The sequence below is a fragment of the Ursus maritimus genome, unplaced genomic scaffold, assembly GCF_017311325.1.
Source record: "Ursus maritimus isolate PB19 unplaced genomic scaffold, ASM1731132v1 scaffold_5, whole genome shotgun sequence".
Taxonomy (NCBI): domain Eukaryota; kingdom Metazoa; phylum Chordata; class Mammalia; order Carnivora; family Ursidae; genus Ursus; species Ursus maritimus.
Window position 1 is genome coordinate 24,901,176 of NW_024426663.1, and position 24,936 is coordinate 24,926,111.

Sequence of the window (24,936 nt, forward strand, 5' to 3'; positions counted from 1 at the left end):
AGTCAACAAACAAATGAACGCATTATATAATATGTCAAGTTCTGATAAGTGCTATGGAAAATAATGAATCAGAGCAAGAGAAACAAGAGTGTGGCAGATAGAGAGGGAAAGGTGCTATTTTACATAGGATGGTCAGGGAAGACCTCCCTGATAACATGGAACCTGAGTAGAAACATGAAAGTAAGGGAGTGACTATGTAGTTACCTGAAGGGACAAGCATTACAGCCAGAGGAACAGCATTTTCAAGCACAGTGATAACATGACTGTGGCTGGAACAGAGAGAGGGAAAAAGAGGGCAGGGTAGGAGGTAAAGCCAGGGAGACAGAGTTGGTTGGGGGCAAATCGTTAGAACCTTGTAAGAGATAGTAAAGATCTTGGCTTTTACTTGGGTGTGCAGGATGGCACAGAAGAGTTTTGAGCAGAGAAGGAACATGACCTGATTTTTTAAAAAATATTTTATTTATTTATTTGAGAGAAAGGGTGTGCATGTAAGCGGGGAAAAGGACAGAATGAGAGGGAGAGAGAGGATCTCAAGCAGATTCCATGCTGAGCACAGACGAGGGGCTCAATCCCACGACTCTGAGATGATGATCTGAACTGAAATCAAGAGTTGGACGCCCAATCGACTGAACCACCCAGATGCCCCGATCTGATATTTTAAATGGTTACTGGCTGCTATGGGAAGAAACTGAAGGGAGACTAGTCAGGAGGGACATATATACTGCCAATAACCCAGGTAAAAGAGGATGTTGTTTTATTCTAGCTCTGAAGTTGGTAAAAAAGAAAAAAAAAAGAAAAAAAATCAGATTCTGGGTGTCTGTTGCTCAGAAATTGAATGTGGGATGTGAGAGAAATAGATGAATCAAGGATGTCTCCAAAAGAGTTTTTGCCTGGGCACCTGGTTGGATAGAGTCGTTAGTTATGAAACAGAAAAAGCTAGTAAAGAAATATGTTTGAGGAGAAAATAAAGAATTTAACGTTAGATTTACCAGTTCTATTGTACATCAAGAAGAGAGGCCAAGAGGTAGTTGGCAATTTTCATCGTGTAAAGTTACTTAAAGCCATGACTAGATGAGACCACTTAGCCAAAAATGTGAAGAGAAGCGGTCTGAGTACTGAACCCTTTATAAAGATTGGGAAAATTAGAAGGAAGCAAAAAAGGAGTAAAGAAGGAATAGCCAGTGGAATAGGAAGAGAACCAAGAGAGAACAATGAAGCAGAGACCAAGTGTTCTAAGTTATCAGTTTCTCCGTGTGACTGAGATGAGGATAGAAATGACCAATGACTTTAGCATGGTTCAGTTAAGACCATGATTTGGAGATTTAGAGACATTCTAAATCTAAAATGGTTCATTAATGAGGTAGAATAATACCTATGTACTAATAAGTCAACTCATGGTGAAAATTCATGAGCCTGTTTAAAAAAAAAATCATCAAAGATGACATAGTTCATTCCTTCTAAGTCATCTGATCAAGACAGATCACCAGTGGTAGCAGAGGGCATATGCTGAGGAGTGGCGGTCTGTCTACAGTTTAATTCAGTTACTATTTGGAGCTCCTTCTAGAAAAGCGGAAAGTTGATTTATAGTTATGGGAACTAAGGGAGGGACGCAGTTTAGCTGTTGACACAGTCTCCAACACTGAGGCCATCAGAAAGACCATCTCAATGACTGTTTTTCTTAGATGATGTTAGTTATAAGGAACCCATTCACTCAGTTTTATTCTATTTAGATTTGTGTTCTTACCTTGGCACTTTGGGATAGTATTTCTGAGTGCAATTGGTAGTGAGTCTATGAGATGGAGTTTCTTCTTGATAGGCACATTTCTCTAGTTTATGAATTGTGGGCCAAAAATGGAATGGTAGCTCTGAAAATAAAAGCCAGGCACAAAGAGGTTTGTTGTTAACCTTCATGAAGGGCCCTATAACAGTTAAGTGTCTCACCCTTCTGGGACTAAAGACATCATGCTTTCCCATGACCTGAAATGGAAAATCATTCCAGTGTTTCTGGGACAGCACAGAACACACACCACGTGAAGCTGTCATAAAATATTTTACTTGTTTTATCTTACTTTTTCCTCTTGCTCGTTCCCTTTATTTTGGCAGGAGGTGGGATGTGGTGACCTAAATGAGGCTTTTCCACATCTAATTTCCAGATTCAGGGACAAAAGGTTTACTCTCCTATTTAAAAACATATGAACTTTCAGAGGTTACCCAGAAAGAGTCCCACTGAAGGCAAGTGTCCTATCAGTTTTAGCATGGTCTGCAACAATTTATTGGAATGGAATTTCCATTACCTCTTGAGCAGATTGGTCACATGAAGGAAATTTACAGTACCGTAAGTGGTATTTCCTGAGGTGATGGATCTCCCGTCTAATAGCCTCTGAGCACAAGTCTCATGAAGCATAATGCTTTCTGCATACAGACTTGTAAGTGCCCACTGCAGATTTCACCAAATAAGCCTCCTCTGCATACAAGGTTCTAAAAGTCTATGGCAGGCAATTCAAACAAAACTGTGTTCGCTTCTCTTCACTTTTTTCCTAAGCTTACACCCCTGGGTTTTTGTTAACATTTTAAAAAAGATATTTAAAACTGCACTTCAGCCACCTTGTAAAATGAAAGAGTACATTGTCCAGGCACCAAAGGTACACGTCAGTGCCTTTATCAAATTCAGGGTCCTGCTCTGCTGCACTAATTGGAACCATGTGTTGAAAATGCAAGACAGGATTTTTTCAGCTGTTTTTTAATTAAATGGAATAAAATAAGGACTAAACCTCACATTTCTTTATAAAGAGAGACTGCTGGGTTGTTCTCTTCGCAGGACTGATAGATGATCCTGAGTGGCGATGCCGTCCGTGTCAGGGCTCCAGGGCCATCAGCAGTCATTGTAATATTTAAGATATTCTCAAGGATTCTATGATATAATTCAGCCACATTCAGAGAATGTATGGTTGTAAATGCTTCTCTGATAAGGAGAGAAAGGGAAGTGATAGAAAACCTAATTATTTTCAAGTACACTGGAAGACTGACTCATGAAGATTCTTTTTTATATTTTTATAAAGTTCAGCCACTGCAAAAATCATCAGTGAGGTGGAAAAAGTGCCTCCTCATACACTTGCCCACTGAAATCTATGGAGAAACAGTGGCCAATATGAGTGTGTGTCTACTAGAAAGACTGTGAAAAATACGGTCTTGAGTTTTCTGCTGAAACTTGAAAAACAAAATGTAATTTGATTTTTTCAAAAGTGTTATTTCTGCCACTTTATTTTGGGGAAAAGGATACTCTATACCTTTTAATTGTCCTGGGATCAAAATCCCAGGGAATAAAAGGTTAGTTCACAATGTCTCCTTTCAGGATTTAAGCCCCTCTTTCATGATGCTTTACGGTATTTCACATCCACTGAATGGCACCAGTGTATTGAACTCCACTCCCTCCCTCCTGCACAAGTTCTGCATCCAGAACCGGTACCTTTGCATAACGTGTTGAAGCCTTAGGAAGGAGATGTGAATATTGCTTCCAATAGCACAGTGGCACCTAAGCCTCCAGCAAGAGGTGTAAGATGTGAATTAATGAAGACAGCAACAGCAATTCCTCCAAAGGTGTGTATAAGCCGCATTCCGCCGGACATGGGAATGTCAAAACAGGGCTGGGAATTTCAAGAAAGGAGGCCAATTTCACAAGAGGTTAAAAAATCCTGAAATCACTCTCAAAGGAAATGATGAAACCACTCTTACTTGTATCAAAGCCCAAAGCCCGGGCACTAGAAAGGGGTCTCTCTGTTGTGGGCCGACTGTGTCACTCTACCATCAGGAGTCTTTCAACTTCCAAAGATTGTTGGAAAAGTTTAATCTGTGGATATTGCTTGGTATGAAGTGGAGTTTGACAATCTTCCAGACAGGCTGGGAACAGCATCAGAGAGTTACACAACCTGCAGAGAAGTGGGAGACCTCTGGGTGCCTGTGGTTTTGCCCTTGTGTTGCCTTCAGATTGCTCTTTCAAAAGCACAAATTGCATCAGGTCACTCCCTTTCTTCTCTTAAGATCCTTCTATAGTTGTTCATTCGCATTAAAAATCAGTGAGGAGCCACGCTACCTTCTTAGCCTCACACTGCATCTTTTTTTCTCCCTTCACTCCAGCCACAAAGCACTGCTGATGCCACATTCTCCCACTCCTCTGTGCCTCACACATGGCCAAGTGTACCTCAGCCACCTGGCAAATCCTCAGTTGTCCTAGAAGTTCAGCTAAACCTTCGTCCATCTCTTCTCTTAAAGTTTCCCTTGCCCACAACCTCTTCCTGTACTCTCCCAACAAAACAAGTGTAGGCTGATTCTTCCTTGTGCCCTCTGAGCTTCCTGGGCTCCTCTCTTAAAGCATTTGTCACACATCTTGACTGGCTGTGTACATGTCTGCCTCCTTCCCTGGTCTAGGCTTCCAGGCACTGTGAGACAAGATGGCGTTACTCATTCTTATATCCCCAGTGCCTGGCATAGAGCTTGACACAAAGTGTTCAGTAAACATTTGATGACTGAATAAACACATACACATTAGGATCTGCATTCTTCTAATCACAGTTGAGAATTTCATGTAAGCTGAAGGACACAGGACAGATTCCCATGTCCTTGCACAGACCACAAATTTCAAATTCTTGAGATGAATGATTACTGACACATAGGGTGGTAACAGTGAAAACACACATTGAGTTACTATCACTGAAAAAACTTTACTTAACAGTTGCTGATTGCAGGCAATTATGAAAGTTATTGATATCATATATGGTAGGTTAGGGCTATAATGGAAAAATCAAAGGAAGAGAGAAATGCTCTTCAGAAATGGCAATATTTTATATAGAATTCCTCAAAAAAATGCTAGTATTTGTTTTATTAAATACTTTCTTTTTTCTCTCACCTTCCTCAAACGCCATCATTCTTGCAGAACATAAAATTCTTGTTAAACAAGCATAGCCTTTGGATGACACATCATTGAGTCTGAAAATCTGTCTCCATATCAGAAGTAACCACACTTTGAGATTTCAAACCATAAGGAAAGACAACCAGTTATTGACAACACTGAGTTGCAATTTTATCTTTTGGGGGAGAATATGAATAAATGAATTAATGGGTAAATACATAAACATACTTAAAGCTCTGGGATATTTTTCTTTTCCGTAGATAGCACTTGGGGAGACACTTACAATGTTTTCCTCTGGAGTTCCTCCTTTTTTATACTTCAGTGGCAAATCTGCCTCCCTTCTGATGGTCATAGTATTTTTTGAGATAGGTCAATACCTTCAATTAGGTCTTGCTTTGCTTAGAAGTCATGTCATGTTTTTAACATGACATTATATATATGGTGGGGGCAGACAGTATTATTTCAACACTTAATACTAGGTACAGTGTTACATGAAAACATGTCACATGACTATTTGATAAACACATGGGATGACCAAAATTAAGAGAGAGCTAAACAGTTCTTCATAATAACAGGAACTGGGGGGAAAGCTGAGAGGGGGATGGACAGTATGGCCGGAAGTTGGACTCTAAGGTGACATGTTGCCAATGGAAAATTCAGGCAGTAGGAAAGCCAGAAGACTTTAAAGAACAGAGTCACGATACAATCAAATATAAATTGATCATTTTCTTTGAGGTAAACTACCTCTCTCTGACCCAAACCTTTAATAAATTTCACTATACACAGAGATTTCTCAGTGCTTTTGTCATGGAAGTCAAAGGAAAGGAGGAGAGTTCCGTAGCTGAGTTACCATGGAGCAAAGAAAAAAGAAAATCGTTTTACTGTAAAACATAAGTGAGACTCTGAACCCAGGGGAAGGAGAAATTCAGAGCAGAAATGGCCATGAAAATAAATCCTACAGGAATTCACAAAAATCTTGGGAAAAACATGAGACTTCAGAAAGGACCAAGAATGGGGAGCTTGAGCTAAGAAATTTCAGAGAGTCAATTTAGCTGATACCTGGTTTTACGTAACTGTACGCTGATCCGTTATACGCTGATTTGATAGTGTAATAGTGACACTCATGACAAGGGCTTCTATACAAGCTTCACTTACTGTGCAGCAGGCACTGTGCTAAGTGCTTCATCTGCATTAGCTTATTTAATTTTCATTGCATGGATGAGAAAACGCAAGTTCAGAGAAAATAAATATGTTGCCGAGACTCAGACAGTTAACAGGTGGCAGACATAGTGTAGAAACGTGGCTTCATCTCATTCTCAAATCCACATATATAATTCCTACTTACTCTATTAGCAAATTCCAGCCGGAAGACACCAGATTTTTGTGCCATGTATATACAAAAAGCTACTACAAATGCAAAGTTGTCACTGTATGTTATTCTATATGAGTTTTATTCATCAGCTATTGTCAAAATACCATTATATAACTAGCCCAAATCTCAGTGGCTATGAATAGCAAGCTATTTTTCTCATGCTCACAGTCACCATGGTTGACTATAGTTCAGTCTATCTAGAATGGGGTCAGATGGATGGCTCTTCTAAAGGTTTCAGGGTAGTGAGCTTGACTCCAGATTAGGAATGAGTCCAGTTCTGCTCCATAACCCATCAGGGGCCCAGGCAGGAGGGACGGCAGCTACCTGGGGCATGTTTCTCTCACAGCAGAGATTAGAAGCTCCCAGAGGAAAAAACAGAAACATGTAGTATCTCTTAACATCCAGGCTCAAACACTGGAATATTTTTATTTCACCCACATTTTATAGTCCAAAGCAAGTCAAAGGAGTGGTGGTGGTGGAAAGTAAATATTTACTGACAATAATTTAACGTTCCATAGTAATCTAAGTACCCCTCTGTAAACTTAGTTCCTCAGAGAGATATACTGTCTCTCTTAAAGGAGCAGAACAAGATTGTTTCCAATCTTACTCAATTGAGGCTCTGAAAAACTTCAGATGAATTCCCTAAATGTTTGCAAAGCACGATGACAAAGCACACTGCTCCCATCGCCACCACCAGCATCTCGTCCTCATAGGGGATCTAGAAGTCTCACAAGTTTTTCAATCAGATCTCATATAAGAGAAAGAGAGACAGAGAACCCATTGTCATCATATAAGAATGCTACAACTTGATGGTAGTCTTTTCACTGTTTGCTAAGATCAAGAAAAAGTATACTGTTTTGTATTCTTTAAAGGATTAGCATACACATTAATCTACCAATGGTGGCAACCTGACGACACCTTACACTTAAAGCTCATTTTCAAGTAAAATGTACAGTACTGTCCTATGTTGCCAAAGATCCTAGACATTTCATACTATCACTAAAATCCATCGATGAAAAAAAAAATAAAATCCACCAGTGATTTGAAGACACATCTAATGTAGGTAAGATCTTAGCTATATATAATGGCATTTTAATGATTTTAAAATTTATATTATAAAAACTATATAAATTTTAATTATAAAAGTGGTTTTACTTTCCCCTCATATTCCAAAGTTCGTCTATACCAATCTAGATTAAAGCTCACTTGAAATATTCTTTTAATGGTAGTGTTAACTCATGACAACTTGTTAATTGAAGAAAATAAAACTTAATTAAAATGTTCAGTGGAGAAAATATTTGATTTCCTTATTAGTTGGGTACCCCTTTTTGCTTTGCTTTAAAGAACCATTTCACTAATAAGACCTCAGAAAAGGGAGTAGTAATTCTTAGAGATATGCCTGTACTGCAACCGGCTCTGCACCACAGAAGGACCTGAGGCTGCTCCGGGCCCTGGCTACTCTCCCAGTCAGTCTCACCTCTGCTCTGCTTTCTCTTTCTTCTAATCCATCTCCGTTCCAACTTACACAGCAGCTTTTTCAGGGAACTCAAGTTCGGCCACGCCATGAGGGTCCCATTTCTTTCCCTGGTCTAGTAAGCTAGGGCTCGGGTCGGGAGGCAGGGCAGGGGCAGGAACATAAAACAAGGGTACTATATTGGAGGCCCCTTGTACACCACCTCAAAATCCTCTGGGCCCCACCTCAATAGCTGCCATTTCTTTGGCAATCAGATCCAGGCAGGTTTCGCTCTACTTCAGGCAATAACCATCCCTGTGCTGCTCTTGTCTCCTGTCTGGGGCTTCCCTGAGACTGCAGCTTTGGTCACCTGCAAGAACCTGCTACGTATTAAATGGGGGCCAAGTGAAATATATGGGAACAAGGCTTTCAGGACACCCTTTAGCAATGGAAACAGCAACCCACGGATAAATACTTCTCCCCTTCTCCCCTTGGATGTACAGTCCTGAGACAACTTTCAGAAGGTACCTCAGAATTTCCTGGCGGCGTGGAGCATGTCATCCTTAGGGCTGGCCGCCTTGATACGGCATCCTTGCACTGGTTTCTCCTCCTTTCCTTTTAAATGCTTCCAGTCCAGCACTCCTGCTCCCTGAGATCAGATTCCCAAATAAATTGCCTGTATGCAAGCCCTTATCTCAGGCTCAGTTTTCAGAGGAATGTAGAGTTAAGACAGATTCCTACAAGGGTCTTGTACGAGCAGGTTCCATAAAAATTGTCTACTCCACCTACGTATATTTGCCTGGCTGTGTTATTTCTAAGATAGTAATTAAGTTGGAGACTGTCTCTAAACCAAACGTAAGTAGTTCAGGACTAACCTATGTTCTCTTTACTGAAACAGTAGTCACCAAAATTGCTCCTGCTCTTAATGAGAATAGTGCAGGCTCCAATCTCCCTCTCCTTTCCTGAAGAACCAAGAGCCTTCAGGGACAAAGAGACCCTCATTCAGAAAATACAGTTCCCTGTGAGATTTTGAGATGAGAGTTTAGGATGAAGGGCCTCCAAAAGAGGGAAGAAAAATAACATATGAACAATTAAAATTTGTAATGAATCTTATTCGCATGCACAGGAAAATGAGAAAGTGATGATGATAGTTGGTAAATGAAATGACACGTGGATAACTGAAAGGAAGAAAGTGAGTAGAAAGTAGGCTGGAGAGTGTTTTAGGTGGACTAGATCAGAGGTGGGAGTTAGTAGACAGGAGATGGATGGTCAGTTATGAAGCAGGCACAAAATGCTTGTCATGTATTTTTCAAGGTACCTTTTTCTGATTATCAAAATATGGACAAAATCACTGCAGGCTTGCTCACAGAACACTTGCAAATGAAATCTGCCCTCCTGAAAAGCACGCATTGGAAGTTTTCAGAACAGCAGTGAAAAATTTTATTTCAGACAATAGCTAGAAATGGATAGTTTTTTTTATTACTATCATTCTCCCTTACAAATTGTGTTAATACCTATGTTTTGCATTTCCTGATGTATAGGCAAATTCATGAGGTCGTTCATGAATTTAGATGCCAGCTATTTAATTTCACTTTATTAAAAATGGATTCTATAAGTAACACTGAGTGCAAGAATTAGAGACACAAAAGGAAGAGGGTTGGCTGCTTCTGGGCAGTATCTGTCGAGGACCCATTGACTGGTTTCCTTTCTCATTCCCAGATATCCAGAAAGGGCCCCATGACCTCAAGATTTCTGGCACTATATATCTTCCCACAGAAATGTCAGCTTGAAGTATAGAGCTCAATTCTTATTATGTCTTTATTACATAACTTAGTTTCACACTAAATCCACCTGGCCAATATTCCTTCCAGGATGCCTTCTAACTTTTGTCTCCTTCATTCTATGGACTCACAATTACAAACTTGAACATTAACCTCAAATCCCTACCTCCACTACCCTTCGCACTCTCTCTGATCTGGCAGATAGCTTCATCCTCAGTTCACTGTCCCCAACCCTACCAATTTCTCTTACCCCCCTAGCTGGATCTTTTATCTTCTGTGGATCTTCACCCATAACTTTTAATTCTTTGTTCTTCTCTTTATGCCACTCATCCTCCCATGCCTTGATATTATAGTTCATCACAGAGTGGTTTGGGGCCCCAATCTTAACCCCCTTCCATATACTTCCACTCTTTGAGAGCAGGCCCCAAATTTCACTTACTGGAACATATAAGCTCCACAGCAACAGAGCACATGTATCACTCATTGTTGCACCTACTGCCCAAAACAGAGACTGACACAAATGCTTAACAAATATTTGGTGAATGGATGGATTTATCCTTTAATTCTTCACATGGCCCAGTTCTGTATTTTATGCATAACTGATCCTTTATAAACATTTGTTGAATCAAATCTACCCAATTAAGAGCTACTTGGCTCTAAAACATAGGGTCTAGTATTTTATAAATTTGAGTTATAGGTCACTAAGAAAAACTTGTCTAAAGTAGTTTCCTGACCTTTTAAAACTACATAATAAAGACATCTCTTCCCGAGATGGGACTTTTTCTTTCATGAACTTCCCTAATGGGGCCTAGGTCGTACCATCTGATTATAGACCAGAGCCAAGAATTATACATTTTAAGTTGGAAAAAACTTCAAAAATGCAAACACCTTGTTTTACAACAGAGATCAAAAAAGGCCAAAAAAATAAAAAACAAAACAAAAGTCATGCTGTATTGTAACTTAATTCTTGTGCTTTCCATTTCAGTGTTTTCTTGAAACAATCTGTTTTTGAGTACAGACAACAGAAAAATGTGAGGAAAAATCATGGCATAGAATGACCAGATATGGATATCTTAACACCAAACCTATAGGTATCTGTCCACATAACACAAAATGTAAAACTATCCCTTCAATTTCTCCACACTAGATATAAAGGAGGGAACCATAACTATGGACTTACTATGCTCTGTCCTAACCAGCTGAATCAATCTGACACACAATAATGGTTGAAAAGAGCCACTGCCCTGGAAAAATACTATCAAAATTTTGTAAATATTATGAATTTTATAGATTCTGTTGTTATAATTACTAGGAAAAACTCTTTGAACATCACTCTCTCATCTCTAGTGGGTTAATAGCCAAAACTGTCTTCTTCTTCTCTTTTACTTAAAAAAAATTGTACATGTATGTGTACACACACACACACACACACACACAGCTGTATATTAATTTTGGTTATTCAGATGAGATGACATTATTTTGAGATTCTGGTACTTTATGTACAAATTTGGAATTTCCCCCTTGGAATATTCCAAGACAAATCTCAGATTATATGAAACTCATTATTATAGTGTAGTTCCTATGTAACTGAGTAGAATTTTAGACTTATAAAGTCTATAGACTTATAATTATATTTTTATATTTTACATATTTACATTTACATTTATTTTAAAGTTTTCCCTCTTCAATGGAAGCCACTATGGAAATAAAAATGCAGTAAAATTTCTATTTAGAATATGCTGTTGTTCCACTGACTTAATAAAATACTATTTCTGATATCAACAATATGTGTAATTCTTTCTCGTTCACTCCCTGATCAAGCCTACATGCACACATATTTTTGCATGTATTATTTATAATTAATCATAAAAGGTACTTGAGCTTTCTCAACAATTATTTCTTTGTATCAAATCAACTGACTAAATTTCAACCTTAAGTTTCTTTTCAAAACAGTTTAATAACTTAAAGAAACATTTTGAGCGCCTACTTTGTGACAGACATGCATCTATTCATCCAACAAATGCTTACTAAAAGCCTTTGTGAATCTAGTCCTATTGCAGGAACTGGAAATAAAGAGATAAAACAGATGGCCATGCCTCTGCTATGATGGGGCTTATTTCCTACTGGGAGACAGAGAGATGAAAAAATTATTCTAGGTAGTAATATGCACAGTGAAAAAAACACTCCAATGAGACAGTGACTGGGAGTGTGCTCATCTTTAGAAAGGGTTTTCAGGGAAAGCACCTCTGAGGAGGTGACATTTGGTTTGAGACCTGAAAGATGAGCAGAAACCAACCATATAAAGATGAACATTCTGAGTGTAAGGCCCAACAATACAATGGTTCTGAGATCTGGCCTACTTGAGGGACAGTAAAGAGCAAGGCAAGCAAAGAGAAAGGAGCAGGAAATCAAGGAGAGAGATAGGTAGAGGCGAGATCATATCAGACCTTATACGCTGTGGTAAGGAGTATGAGCTTTATTCAAAGGGCAATGAGTAATTACTATTGGAGGGTTTCGATCCAGGCATGAAATGATCTTACCCAAAATTAAAAAAATTCAGTTTGTTTGCATTGCAGAGCAGGAGATGAGCAGCGAGACCAGTCAGGAGGCAGATGTAGCAGACACAGAGAGAGTAGACAGAGTCAAGTTGCAATTTGGAAGTAAAAATACCAGGATGTGGGAGAAGAGGGAAGCAGAGGCACCAGGGAGGATTCCTGGGCTTTTAGCCTGGAGCAACTAGGTACGTGGTTGTGCAATTTGTTGGATGGGGAAGACTGGGGCAGAAAACGGTGGTTAACACAATCAGATCTCTGCTTTAGATGTATCTGAACATCCAAATAATCATCCAAAGCAGACAGATGTACTCAGTCAGATTTTTAAGAAACTCCTTTTGTGATAAATTAATGATAAAGTATATACCTGACCTTTGAACAACATGGGTTTGAACCATGCAGGTCCACTTATACACGGATCTTTCACAGTATATTAGTTATATGTATTGTCTCTTCCCTAGGATTTCTTAGTAACATTTTCCTCCCTCTGGCTTAGTTTATTATAAGAATGCAATATATAATATATACAAATACAAAATATGTATTAATTGACTTTAAATTATCAGTAAGGCTTCCAGTCAAGAGTAGGTTCTTAGTAAAGTTTTTAAGGAGTTAAAAATTATACACAGTTTTTTGACTATGCAGGGTATCAAGTGCCCGAACCCCTACAGTGTTCAAGGGTCAACTGTATGTATACATATATGACTATGGAAACAGATTTTGGAGATATTAGTATATAAAAGGTATTTAAAGTCACAGAAAAGCGAGGGAGACAATGCAGGTAATGAAAAGAAGAAAGCTGAAGATTAAGCCCGAGGCACTCAAACACTTCACTGTTGGTCAAGGAGAAAGACTCAGGGGCCAAAAAGAAAGAGGAATACAAACAGCCTACGGTACTGCAAAAATCAGATGAAGAAAATGCTTACTGAGGAGAAGTGATTGACTACGTCAGGTGTAGCTGAGAGGCTCAGTAAGATGAGGACTGAGAATGGAACAACCATTGAATTTAGCAACATAGTGGTCACTGTTAACTCTGAGAACCACGGAGAAAATGATGTTCAACTGGAGAGAAATGAAGACAAAATGAGAGGGTAGTAGGTAGAAATAGTAAGTATTTTTTTTTTTAATTTGCTAGATGTTATTGAGGATAGATAAATATCACAAGATCCTTGTTTTCAAAGAAGGCCCTTAATGTATAAGTAATCTTTCATCAACAATCACTGAAAAATATGTCTTTGGTTCAAAAAGGGGTTACATTTACATTAATAAGCACCTTGCAAAGCCTGTTACTATAAAAAAGGAAAAAGCTAAGCTAAATAACATATTTTATTAAAAACACAAAATCTTCAATGCATCAACAATTTTGTCATCAGATTTTGAGATTATTTGTGTACAAACCAAAAATAAATTTTATACATCACTTCACAAATTAAAATGCTCAAACACTGTTCAGAATAGGACTATTCAAAAAAGAACTGTAGACATTTTCTTTGTCCTATTTCCAAAATCTTCCTAGACAGGATGTTAGACAGCTACCACATATAATATGTGTGAATTAAATAGGATAAATGTGTCCTTTGCAATAAAAAGTCTGAGATTTTATGTAATTATAGGCATGTGAATGAATAGTTTAGAATAATGTACCACTGTCATCAAATCACATCTTCATATACATGTATAATCCATTTTGCACAATGAATTCAATTCAGTGTGTATGTAATTAAATTGTAAGGTACAGTAATAGCTGCTGCTGCGTTGAAATCTTGCTTTTTTAGTTTAAAGAAATGAACAGAAAACATAATCTAGTGAACATCAAAGTACCTTTTTGAGACAGTTAAATCTCATCAAAGAGGTCTTCTGAACTACTGTTTCTTAGAGTTTCTAAAGACATGTTTTCAGCTGAGCTGTGCTCCTTTTTTGACGTCTCAGGCAGTGGAGGACCAAGCCTAGAGTAAAAAGAAAATCAGGAGAATTTTATTCTAAAAAATGCCATATAGGGTAAAAGAAAATTAAGAGATACATAAGTGAAATAAAAGTTACATTCTATTTCAGAGTTGGTTTAGAGATTCATTTCCCTATGTTGCATTAACATAAAAAAAAGAGATGAAGAGAATTTAATTACTTTAACTGCTTTAGGATTAATCTGTCTCTATTCTGAGCTAACAGAAATTCAAGGGCCTACAACAATACTCATAATTAAGGTCAAGAAATAAAATATCCTCCGTGTTGTCAGCCTTTTTATGCCAAGATACAGAAGGTCTATCTCTCAAGCCATTTCTTTAATAATCCCATCACAATTTACAGCTTCCTTTGGCTCCCTTATCTTCTACCTGTTAACATGCATTTTAATCTCTTAATATCAGAAAGTTCTGATCACATGAATTTTCTTTAGTGGTCTTTCGATTATAAGTGTATATAACTAATAATGACTTTACATTTTAGCAGTTGTTAATGAAATGTTGTTGGTCCACATTCACTTACTGAATTTACATATCTATTTAATAACTGAATTTTATTCCATTTCGATATTGGGAGTTACATCAATGGGCTGACCTCTGTATTTATGTAAATGTTCTCCTTCAGTCCTAGGATAAAAGGGATGATGATCACAGATTGTTAACTGGACTTGTAAAATGGTAAACTGCAGGGTAACAGCTCAATCAGAAAGACCCTTGTATAAACCTTGTCAGTGGTTCTTTGTGGAACCTAAGTAAAACATGCTTAATACTGACAATTAGAGGTGGCCTCAGGGGCAATTATGACTAGGCTGAGTCACCCCACTAAAACTCAGTAATGCCCCCAATTTTGAAGGCAGAGGCGGAGTCACGGCAGCTAGGTATGGCTGAAAGAGAACGGGACTTGAAGTCAGGACACCTACATGTGGATCCAGGTCTATTTCTTCTTAGCTATGTGACTTTAGACAGGTCATTTAACCTAACTAGACTTCTGTTTTCAAAACTGCAATAATATTTGCCTCAGAGTGGTCTAAAGATTAAATGAGGTGTCATGTATGAAAATGCTTTTAAATTCCCACAAAACATTAGGAAGCTATTATAGTTTTATATAGTATTATAGCCTCTAACACTGCATAAACTACAAAAAAAAACAAAACCAAAACCAAAACCAAAAAACCCCACTCTGGCTAATAATAGCTTCTTTTAATTTAAAAGGATAAGCAATTAAAAATCCCCAAACACGGAGTTTGTTTAGATTATGAGTATTTCAAAAATTCAGCACCCACACTTAGTCGCACAGATTATTAAAAATGAATCTGCCACAGGGTTCTCCTTGGCCTCTTGGGTCTTCCTTTGCCTCCTGACTGCACACAATTAATCGTGGCTGGCTGCCACTAGACCTGCAACGTGTTCTGTCTTATCCTGAGCACGCCAAGTTCAGGCAACATTATGCTCACAGGAATGCCAAGGTGCTAGGTATTAATGCATTATCAAGATGACCAGTCCTCCCTCTGGGAACTTTAATGTTAAAATTAACAACAAATAAGGACACAATTATTGTAACATATAATTACAGATCTAAAAATATATTTCATAGAAAGAGAAAATGATACAGTACAGAATAAAAGCATAATTATTACATGTATAAGTTTTCAAAGTCAACTAAACATATTTAAACATTTTTCCCTGGCCCAAAATGTCTCAGAGTTGCTTTTTCTCCTCCTGGCAAAATGGAGAATTGATTTATTTTCAATTGAAGAGTCAGACCTTGAAAAGTCTCTAATTTTGTTCGTAGTTTACAGCCAGAACACAGAGATCAATCCATTTAGTTTTTTAAAAAAATGGTGTAAGACAAAAGGACCACTCTGAAGTGACAAGTCCGAAGGACATGGAATTCTAGTGCTCCGTTGATGATTCCCATCTCCATCTAAAGTCACAAGGAGCTCAAGCATTAGATTTTGACTCTTTTGTTTTTAGTGCCTAGTACATAATAGATGTTCAACAAAAGTTGTTCAATGATTAGAGATCATTTTTCTACAGCTTTTATATCTGTGGTAAGTGAACAGAATAAATTTAGAACTCTTCCCACATCCAAAAGAAAAGTTTAATTATTTATATATGTCATAAATATTTTAAGACTTTTTATAAATTCTAAAAAGCATAAAGAAGAAAATAAAAATGTCCATCATTCTATTTTGCATTATTTGTATTTTCATGGTTTTTATTTTCACAAAAATGGGATTGTTCTAATATATAATTTTGTTTTTAGAGAATTTTTTTTACTCTACTATTAGCAATTTTACTCTACTATTAGCAATATCTTTGCATGTGAAAAGATACATATATCTACATTAATCATTAATTTTAATTTGGTTGTACTAACCATTAATCTAGTGATGGACATTTGGATTGTTACCATTTTTTAATGCTCTTATAAACAACAAAACAATTAATATCCTTAAACATATATCTTAGCATATTTATCACATTATTTTTTCATGAACATGCTTATTCCAAGAATCCATGCTTAGTGGTGAAAACTGAAAGCAAATAACTTAGAGAACTTATATCTAAAGTCTTAACAGAAAGTGAGCTAAAGAAGTAATTTGAAACTTGGGAGTTCCTCCGTACCATTAGTTATGGCCACTTTAAGTCCTAAATGTTCCACAAAGACTTTCCACATTCAGGCTGATTTTTCTTTTCTTTAATCCTTGAAAGTACCTAATGTCTTTACCCTCTATTTCAATTTTTAATGTTATTCACCTAATCAATGTTTGTTTAGTATGTACTATGAACAGCTCATTGTGTTAGAGGAATAAAACAAATTGACAAAGGTATCAAATAATTCTTGCCCTCAGGAAGCTGTCAGTTAAACTTTTTGTTTTTTCTCATTTTTTAAAAATTTGTCTTTTCACCTGAAAAATTTTAAAAGGAGCTTGAAGTAGCTATGTAATATAATTTGCTCACAAGCAGTGATTTATCCTTTTAGGAATCTCTATAAACATTGTATCAATATTTAGGACTCAGGAAAATTTTCCAGACAGTTTTTGTGGAAAACATCATTCAACAGGAGGAATTCTGAATCCAGGGTCAAGGCTTTTTATTTATTCTCCATCACTCTGAGATTTTGGTCAGTGACTGCACTTTTCTGGATCTCAGTTTCTTAATTTAATTTGTGGGAAGTTCAGATTACTATAAATGATCTTGGAGTTCTTCCAGTTCCTGAATTCTGAAACAGTTACACTCAGTTGAGCATAGGCTACTTTCCAAAACATAGGTTCTCAATAAGTATCTGTGGAATAAATTATGGATGTGGAATAAATGAATACTGTAAATTAAAGAAGAATGGCTAATGACAAGAAGAAACCACCTTTGTAGAGTTTAATGCTAAAGTATAAGGACTTTTTTAAGTAAAGGGAATAAATTAAACTAGATGATGACAGCTTTACTAAAAGATGACTTAAATGTTCTCAATAATACAACTGCAGAGATTTCTATTTTATTAGATTGAATCCATACTGTATTACAACACACACATACACACAACTACACAGGAATGATACCTTGAATCAAAAACACCAAAACTGTGCGACCACCATCTAATTCACGATGAATAATGCAGATCAAAAGTTAGATTTGTCAAGAGAGGTATCTCATCCTGGGAAAGTTTCTCTAAAAAGCCTGAATGAAGATTGGCTTCTCTTTTAACTTTCTGGGAGTTGAATTACCAACATTTTTTAAAATGTTATTTCTAGTTATTTGCTCATGTTGTAAGGGCATTTTCTTAGCCTAGTTTAATACTAGTGTTACCATGGCTGGAATATCAACCTTTTCTTACTCAAATGAGAAACATTAATACAGTTTGGAATAAATTACTTGCATTCTGTTACATATTCTGAGAATAATATTCCTGAAACATGTCAAGGTACCAAGCTTAGCAAAATGAGAGATCCAGAAAAATGTCTAATGATTAATGGCACTGTTGACACTTGAAAAATCATGCCCATTTGACTATGACACAATGGTTCTGAAATCAAAAATCAAAGGTCTATTTTTATGTGGCCTGACTATGTCTCTACCGATACAATACACACATAAAATCCAGAAGAATGTCTTTAGGATTATAGGAGAGGTAAGTATTGTTTGTTTGTTTTTTTTAAGCAGAAAGGGAAACTATAAAGATTGATCAATTCAATTACATCAGAAGCATTAGAAGTACTTCTATTCATCAGTAGATACCGTAAAGAAAATGAAAAGACAAGTTACGAACTGAAAGGATATATTGAACATATGCTACTGACAAAGGATTACTATCTAAAACTCCTATGACATTTTAAAAATCTAACATAATTTAACAATGTATGCCAAAGACCACAGGAACTCCAGGAGAAGGGAACAGTGGGGGCAAATAAACATATGATAATAAAATCAACTTCACTGGTAACCAAGGAAATGAAAACCACTATGAAATATTTTACACCAGACTGCAAAAATGAAAATGCCCAACAGTAGCAGAGATCATGGAGGACATGGAATATAACAAGATGAATCACAACTAATTAGAGTATAAACAGTGAAATCGTTTTGGATAACAATTTGGCAACAACTACCCAGGTATATGGAGAGGTATATACCTACACCCAGGAAATCCACTCCCACGTGCACATTCTAAAGAAACATTTGCACATCTATGTCAGGAGATATATGCACAAATGTTCATTGGTGCATTGTTTTTAATAGCAAAAAACTGAAAACCACCCAAATGTCTCTCCACAGGAAATTGGGCAAATAAATCACAGAATTTTCACACCATGCACTACAATACAGCTATACACATGCATGAATCTCGGTGTTGAACAGGAGAGCAAAGCACAAAAGAATATACATAATACAATTCTGTTACACAAAGTTCAAAAATATGCAAAACTAGGCAGTGTTCCTCTCTGAACACCACTGTGTGTGTGTGTGTGTGTGTGTGTGTATGTGTGTGTGTAGTGTGTTAGTGTAATGGTGTAGGTACATCATAGTTCCTTGCTCTTCCATGACAATGTTCTCAAATTTCTGGGTCTTGTAAGTTTGGCTTCTGTGAAGATGGTGATACAGAAGAGGGACGACTTTAGTACTAGGTGTAAAGGGTCTGGTGAGTCTCAAGTGCCAGCCAGATATGTGAAGGGGCATAGATGGTGAACAGGTAAACCACTGCACAGATGGAGAGCTCAGGGGAGAAGATGGGACTATGTGTAGAGATAGCAGCCACTGCCGCATCATGGCACTGAAGGCAAATGAGCTGAAGAGAGCTATACTATGAGAGAAAATAGTTTAGTACAGAATTCTGGAGAGTATCAAAATTGCAGGGCAGACAGAAATGATTAAAAGGCGACTGTAAAGGAATAATGTGAGAGATGCGGGGAGAACCAGAGAGAAGTCCTGTCCCAAGAGCCAAGGGCCAAGTTTATTCTGTGTGCTCACAGCTTACGCTCTTTCCACACGCCACCCAAATGCTGGCCTTCTATATAGCTTTGCTCAATCTATAAATCCATACAAATCCAATCTATAAATCCACTATGAATTATCTGGAGTTGAGAAGAATAGCTTGGAAGGATGCTGCTATGCCTGTGATTTATTACAGAAAAGAACAGGCCATGTTTTCTTTTGGAAAGAAGGAAGTTTTAAACTCTTGGACTGCAGCAGCCACAAGAATCTAGCAGAACGGTCAGTTCCCGCCTGGCCACCAAAACAGGTCATCCTAAAGGAGCTGTGTCTCTCACATTTTATTTATATCTACGTATATGTACATAATGTGTATACTATCAATTTCCCTGGCATCCACCCACCTCATCTCTGACTTCCCCGGATCAGAGTAAAGGTCAGATGTGGCACAAGGGTTAAAGACGAGGGGTAAGGTAGGGGCGATGTCCTGGGAGAGAATCAGACCTGAGCATTGGCAAAGACATACATTATTTGGTAACAATAAAAGCCAAATAGCAAATGATTTGTTTTTTAGGATGTAACAAATCAAACCTTCATCAAAAGGACCACAAAAAATGGCCAAATCAAGGTATTCTGTACTTGCTACTATTAAATAACTGGGCAGTTAAAAAACTGACCTTAACAGAGTTTCCAAAATAAACTCAATTACAGAAACATTCTTTAAATAGAAAAGTTTTAAATGTATGCTTAAAGATTTGACATCACCAGAGTTACCACAGTGTTTTCAAATTAAATTTCAGTATTTAAAAATTTTTTGATCTTAGAATAAGTGGGAAAAGTAGCTTCAAATTTCTAGTTGACCTTATAAAAACCAAAAGCATATCCTAAATATATTAACAGATTGAAGTCATCAGATCTCAGTAAAATAAGTATTGAATGTTGTCTGGAATTCAGTGGGTCCAGACAACATGTGTTGGCCTGAGAAAATGAAAGAAGTCAAAACTTTCTTTCTGGCAAGTGAAATGGCAATTAAATAATGTTAGTTATTTTCAATTAAATTTCTGAAGATGTCTTTTTCTAAAGAATATGACTTTGCTGTTCAAATTTATTAAGGGCAAGAAGAAAACAGAAATATGCTTTTGAAATAAGTAATATGATTGAAACAAAGAAAGGAGAATTATGAAGAGTGACTATACTTAAAGCTAAGATGCTTTATAGGTATTGGGAAAGAAACAATTGTAAAATTTTTCTGTAAAATATATATATTATGGATTTGAAAAAAGATTCTGTGGTTCTACATAATTCAATGTTTAAAGTCACAACCATTAAGAAATATATGTCCCCAATCCACAAGGATGCCAAAATTTATGCAAATTTATTTAGCTTCATAATAAATTGGAAGATTTTGTTACTCTTACTGCATTTTATTCAGATTAATAATATTACTCTGGTAATTCATCAGATGATTAATATTAGAGTCTATATACATGCTTCAAAAAATCAATACGTGAAAAACCCTATATTAAACCTCACTTCTTCTTACATTCGTTGCACGTTTTGAAATGGTGTGACATTTGCTACTGTTGATTTATGCCTATAAAAGTAGAAAACTGTCATCTTGGTAGGAAATGATTCTCCACAACTTTAAAGACAGGCCATTGCTTATTGCTGCTTCATGTGCTACAAAGGAAACCTCCCTCTCAAGACTAGAAAGTTTCTCAGGTGGAGAGACTCTGCTTTACTTGACCTAGCTCATAAACGTTTTAATAATTGCATGCATTAGTTAATGAACAAATGACTGAATGAGGTAGACAGTATTAAGAGAAGTAGAAGTCTCAATAAAATCAAACAACCTGCCCAAAACCACACAGCCAGTAAGCCTGAATGTGAGCAACAACCAGGTGATCCAGGAGCCAGGATATTAGCCTACGTTTCCTTCACCTATCACGCTATACTGGTGGATGGGAGTCACTACTTCTTACTTCTAGTATAGACGAAGGCAGCTTGGTGTTAAGCAAGTGTGTCTCAAAAGGTAGTTCTATGAGATGCTCTCAAAGAGTGAAATCTGTGGTCCAAAATATTTGGAAAATATGCATTTATCTCCATGAAGTCCTCTTAGTGTTTCATGTGCATATTACACATTAAAAGCTATGGAAATTCCATAAATAAATTTGTTAATTATTCCATAAATAAATTTTTTAATCAAATTATTAAGTAAAACAAAAGCAAGGTGCAGAAGAGTATGTGTAGATAATGTGTGCGCACGTGTGTGTGTGTGTGTGTGTGTTTATATGTATACAGAATAGCTCTGGCTGGAAGAATTCACAAGAAACTAGCAATGGCTAACTCTGGGGAAAGGAACTTGGGCAGAAAAATGAAGATACTTTTAGCTGGATAGTCTCTTAAAACAGTTAAAGATTTTTTTAAACCTTATACATAGATCACATTTTTATAAAGTGCTTTAAGAAAAAAAAAAAAAAGGTTGTTTAACCTGGGTTTAGGATGTGAACTTGGAAGTGGAAGCCTTTTTCTTCACTCTCTCTCAACTATTAACATCCCAAGAAACCAGTGTTCTCTGGAACAGATGGCATTACTTGCTTCCTTGAGAATACATCTGCTAGCCTGAACCCCAAAATTTAGTGGTCCAATGAAAGAAAATAAAAATACAGAAAAAGGAGACAGAACTCTACTTTTGGTTACCAAGAGAGACGGAAGAAACCATGGGCAGACACTAATGCCCAGCCACGCAAGTTAGTGATCTCTAGTTTCACCACAGTGTGGAACTGGCCATTTGAGTTTCCAGCTGCTGCTGTTAACAAATCACCATAATACAGTGGTTTACAATAACACAAATTCATTCTCTGACCGTTCTGGAGGTCTGCTGTCTGATCCAGATTTCACTGGACTAAAATCAAGGTGTTAGCAGAGCTGTGTTCCTCTCTGGAGGCTCTAGTGGAGAATTTATTTCCTCGCCTTTTCCAGCTTCCAGAGCTACCCCCTTCCTCCATCTTCAAACCCAGCAGTGTCAGGACTCTGTCTCACAGCACACCACTCTGACCTTGCTTCCTAACCACATCTCTTTCTCTGCCTCTCCTTTTCTCTCCCCCCCCAACCCATTTAAGAGCCTTGTGATACATTGGACCTGCCAGGATAATCCAGGATATTTAGCTACTTCTTTTTTATTTTTATGATATGTTAGTCACCATACAGTATATCGTTAGTTTTTGATGTAGTGTTCCATGATTCATTGTTTTACTTAGTAACTTCTAAAGTCAGCTGATTAGCAACTTTATTCATCTGCAACCCTTTCGCCATGTGATCTAACACAAGCTTTGGTTCCAGGAATTAAGGTATAGACCTCTTTGGAAGGGTGGTGGCCATTCTTCTGTCTACTCCTACCTTCACTTGGTTAGGGCTTAATTGTTATTCTAACCCATCAGTTTACATATGTTTCAGGGTAGCTGAATAGAGAGGCAGGTTGTGTGAGAGCACACGCAAAGCCCACAGCTAAAAGAAACCCTCACCCTGGCTGGAGGAGGCATCTGCGAGGTGTGTGCAATAGGAACTAAAACAGAAGAACCCACACTTTATCTTCTTATCCAGAGATAAACTGAACCGGATTCCCTGAGAAAGGCTGGCTACTACTATCATCCATCACCTACCCATCCACTATTTATTGAGTGCTTACCACGGGGCAGAGACCCAGGAGACTGTGCCAGATGTTTAGAATACAAAGGTGAGCATACAAACCATTCAAGGCTGTAGCAGAACTCAGCGGCTCAGCTCCCCTGAAATCAGACTTACAGCAGCCCTTGTCTAGGCTGCGTTTAGAGGCCTATCTACAGGGCCGTGTTTTATTATGATGGTTCTAAAAAGTAAGGCTGTTAAAGAACCACAGAAATGCCACCCTCATTGGAATGTGACATGTGCTGTCAGTCACACAGGGCCACATGCTTAGATGCCCTCATCCCTGGCTTATTGTTCTGCTATTGCTATCTTGAAATTGTTAATAATTTTGAACAAAGGGGCTCTGCATTTTCATTTTGCAACGAGCCTGCAAATTACTGTAGTTTGTCCTGACCACAAATTTTCAGTGACCTCAGTATACCAGTGCCAAACTGAACCTAACCAACTGCTCAGACTTCTGCACCGATAAACAATGGGACTTTTTAAAAACCAATCCTGTACTGATGCATATGGACTCATTCTGTCCTAATCAGAATCTAGTTTTGGTCCTTAGTTAGCATAAACACTAGTAAACCTCCTTTATAACACTTAAAACACACCTACTTTTTCTCTTCTGGGAAATACTTGGTGAATTTTTTTTTTTTTTTTTTTGGCCTGCAAACAACTAAACATGTATTTTGCTGATAAATACATACTTTGCTTTATTAGCTTTTCCTTTTCCTTCCTTTCCTCCTTGTTTCTTTTAAAAGCTCCACTGTCTTTTGTTTTACAGTAAGAGAACTCAATTTCTACTTTAATTAACAGATTGTTCCATTATTCTAGCCCTTGTTAGTGGGCTTTATTCTTAGTGTTCTTAAAATTACCCAGTCTAATTAATTCCTCTACTCACCAAGCAGCAAGCCTGTCATTAGTGCCATCCTGTGCTGTGGCTTACCTAACTCCTTCCCTTTGGATCTATTGATTATCAGTCTGCTCCAAATCCTTCCTGATTTTCCTAGGCTTTTCATGGAAAAGGTGACTAAGGATGATTACATGGTCAGACTTTTTTAAAGAAGTCGAACTATTTTTTAACATCACTAATATCATAATAATTTTATATAAAAATGACTAGAGTACCATATAAGTGACACATAAAATAAACCAAAAAAACCACTTCTTTACAAAGTGTACTAATTCAATTTGGTTTTATGGGTGAAATGTAAAGAGAGTCATTACTCAATTTCTGGGAGATGTTCTGTTTTACAGAAACATGTCAGAAAGGAGTTAGAGCACTGGGAGAAGGCAGATGGAAATAATCCACAAAATTCTGTGGATTCTGATTCTGAATTATAAAGATAACACTCTCCAGTTGATTAAAAAAAATTTAATCAAACTGTAAAGTAAAGCCAAGCTGATTAGGGAGGCAGAGCGTTTTAAAAACAACTCATTTTATCTCACAACTGGTAGCAATTCACGGTTGTAGATAAGGCAGTACAAGGCCTGGAAGATGTAATCTACATGCTCAAAGTGACTGAAGAAAGACCTATCTACCCTTTTGACCCTAGGAAAATTTATTACATGGATGGTGCTATGATTCCAGTAAAAGTTCAAATGTCACCACTGAACTTTTATCACACTAAAAATACGTGAAATACACGCAAACGTTATTTAAAAGTCAACCAAAACCACACAGAAAGCTGTACAGTTGTGTTTTATGCTTACATAACTACATTTACTAAGTGAATTATATACATTTTCTCATTGTAATCTCTTTATCATTATATAAATTACCTATTTTTTCAAGATTTTGTACTTAACTAA

General features: G+C 37.2%; 1 protein-coding gene across 4 annotated transcripts in view; it reads right to left on the reverse strand.

Annotated features, from left to right (window-relative positions):
• XRCC4 (X-ray repair cross complementing 4) overlaps positions 1-24,936 on the reverse strand; it is a 271,809-nt gene that overhangs the window by 47,456 nt on the left and 199,417 nt on the right. For 3 of the 4 annotated variants that reach the window (XM_008706368.2, XM_008706367.2, XM_008706369.2), the window contains exon 8: positions 13,373-14,010. In XM_008706368.2, the coding sequence (XP_008704590.1) occupies positions 13,899-14,010 (112 nt within the window). In that variant the 3' untranslated portion in view covers positions 13,373-13,898. Of the gene's footprint in view, positions 1-8,259; positions 8,381-13,372; positions 14,011-24,936 lie in introns of those variants that run through there. The other variant, XR_005832450.1, reaches the window with a different exon arrangement.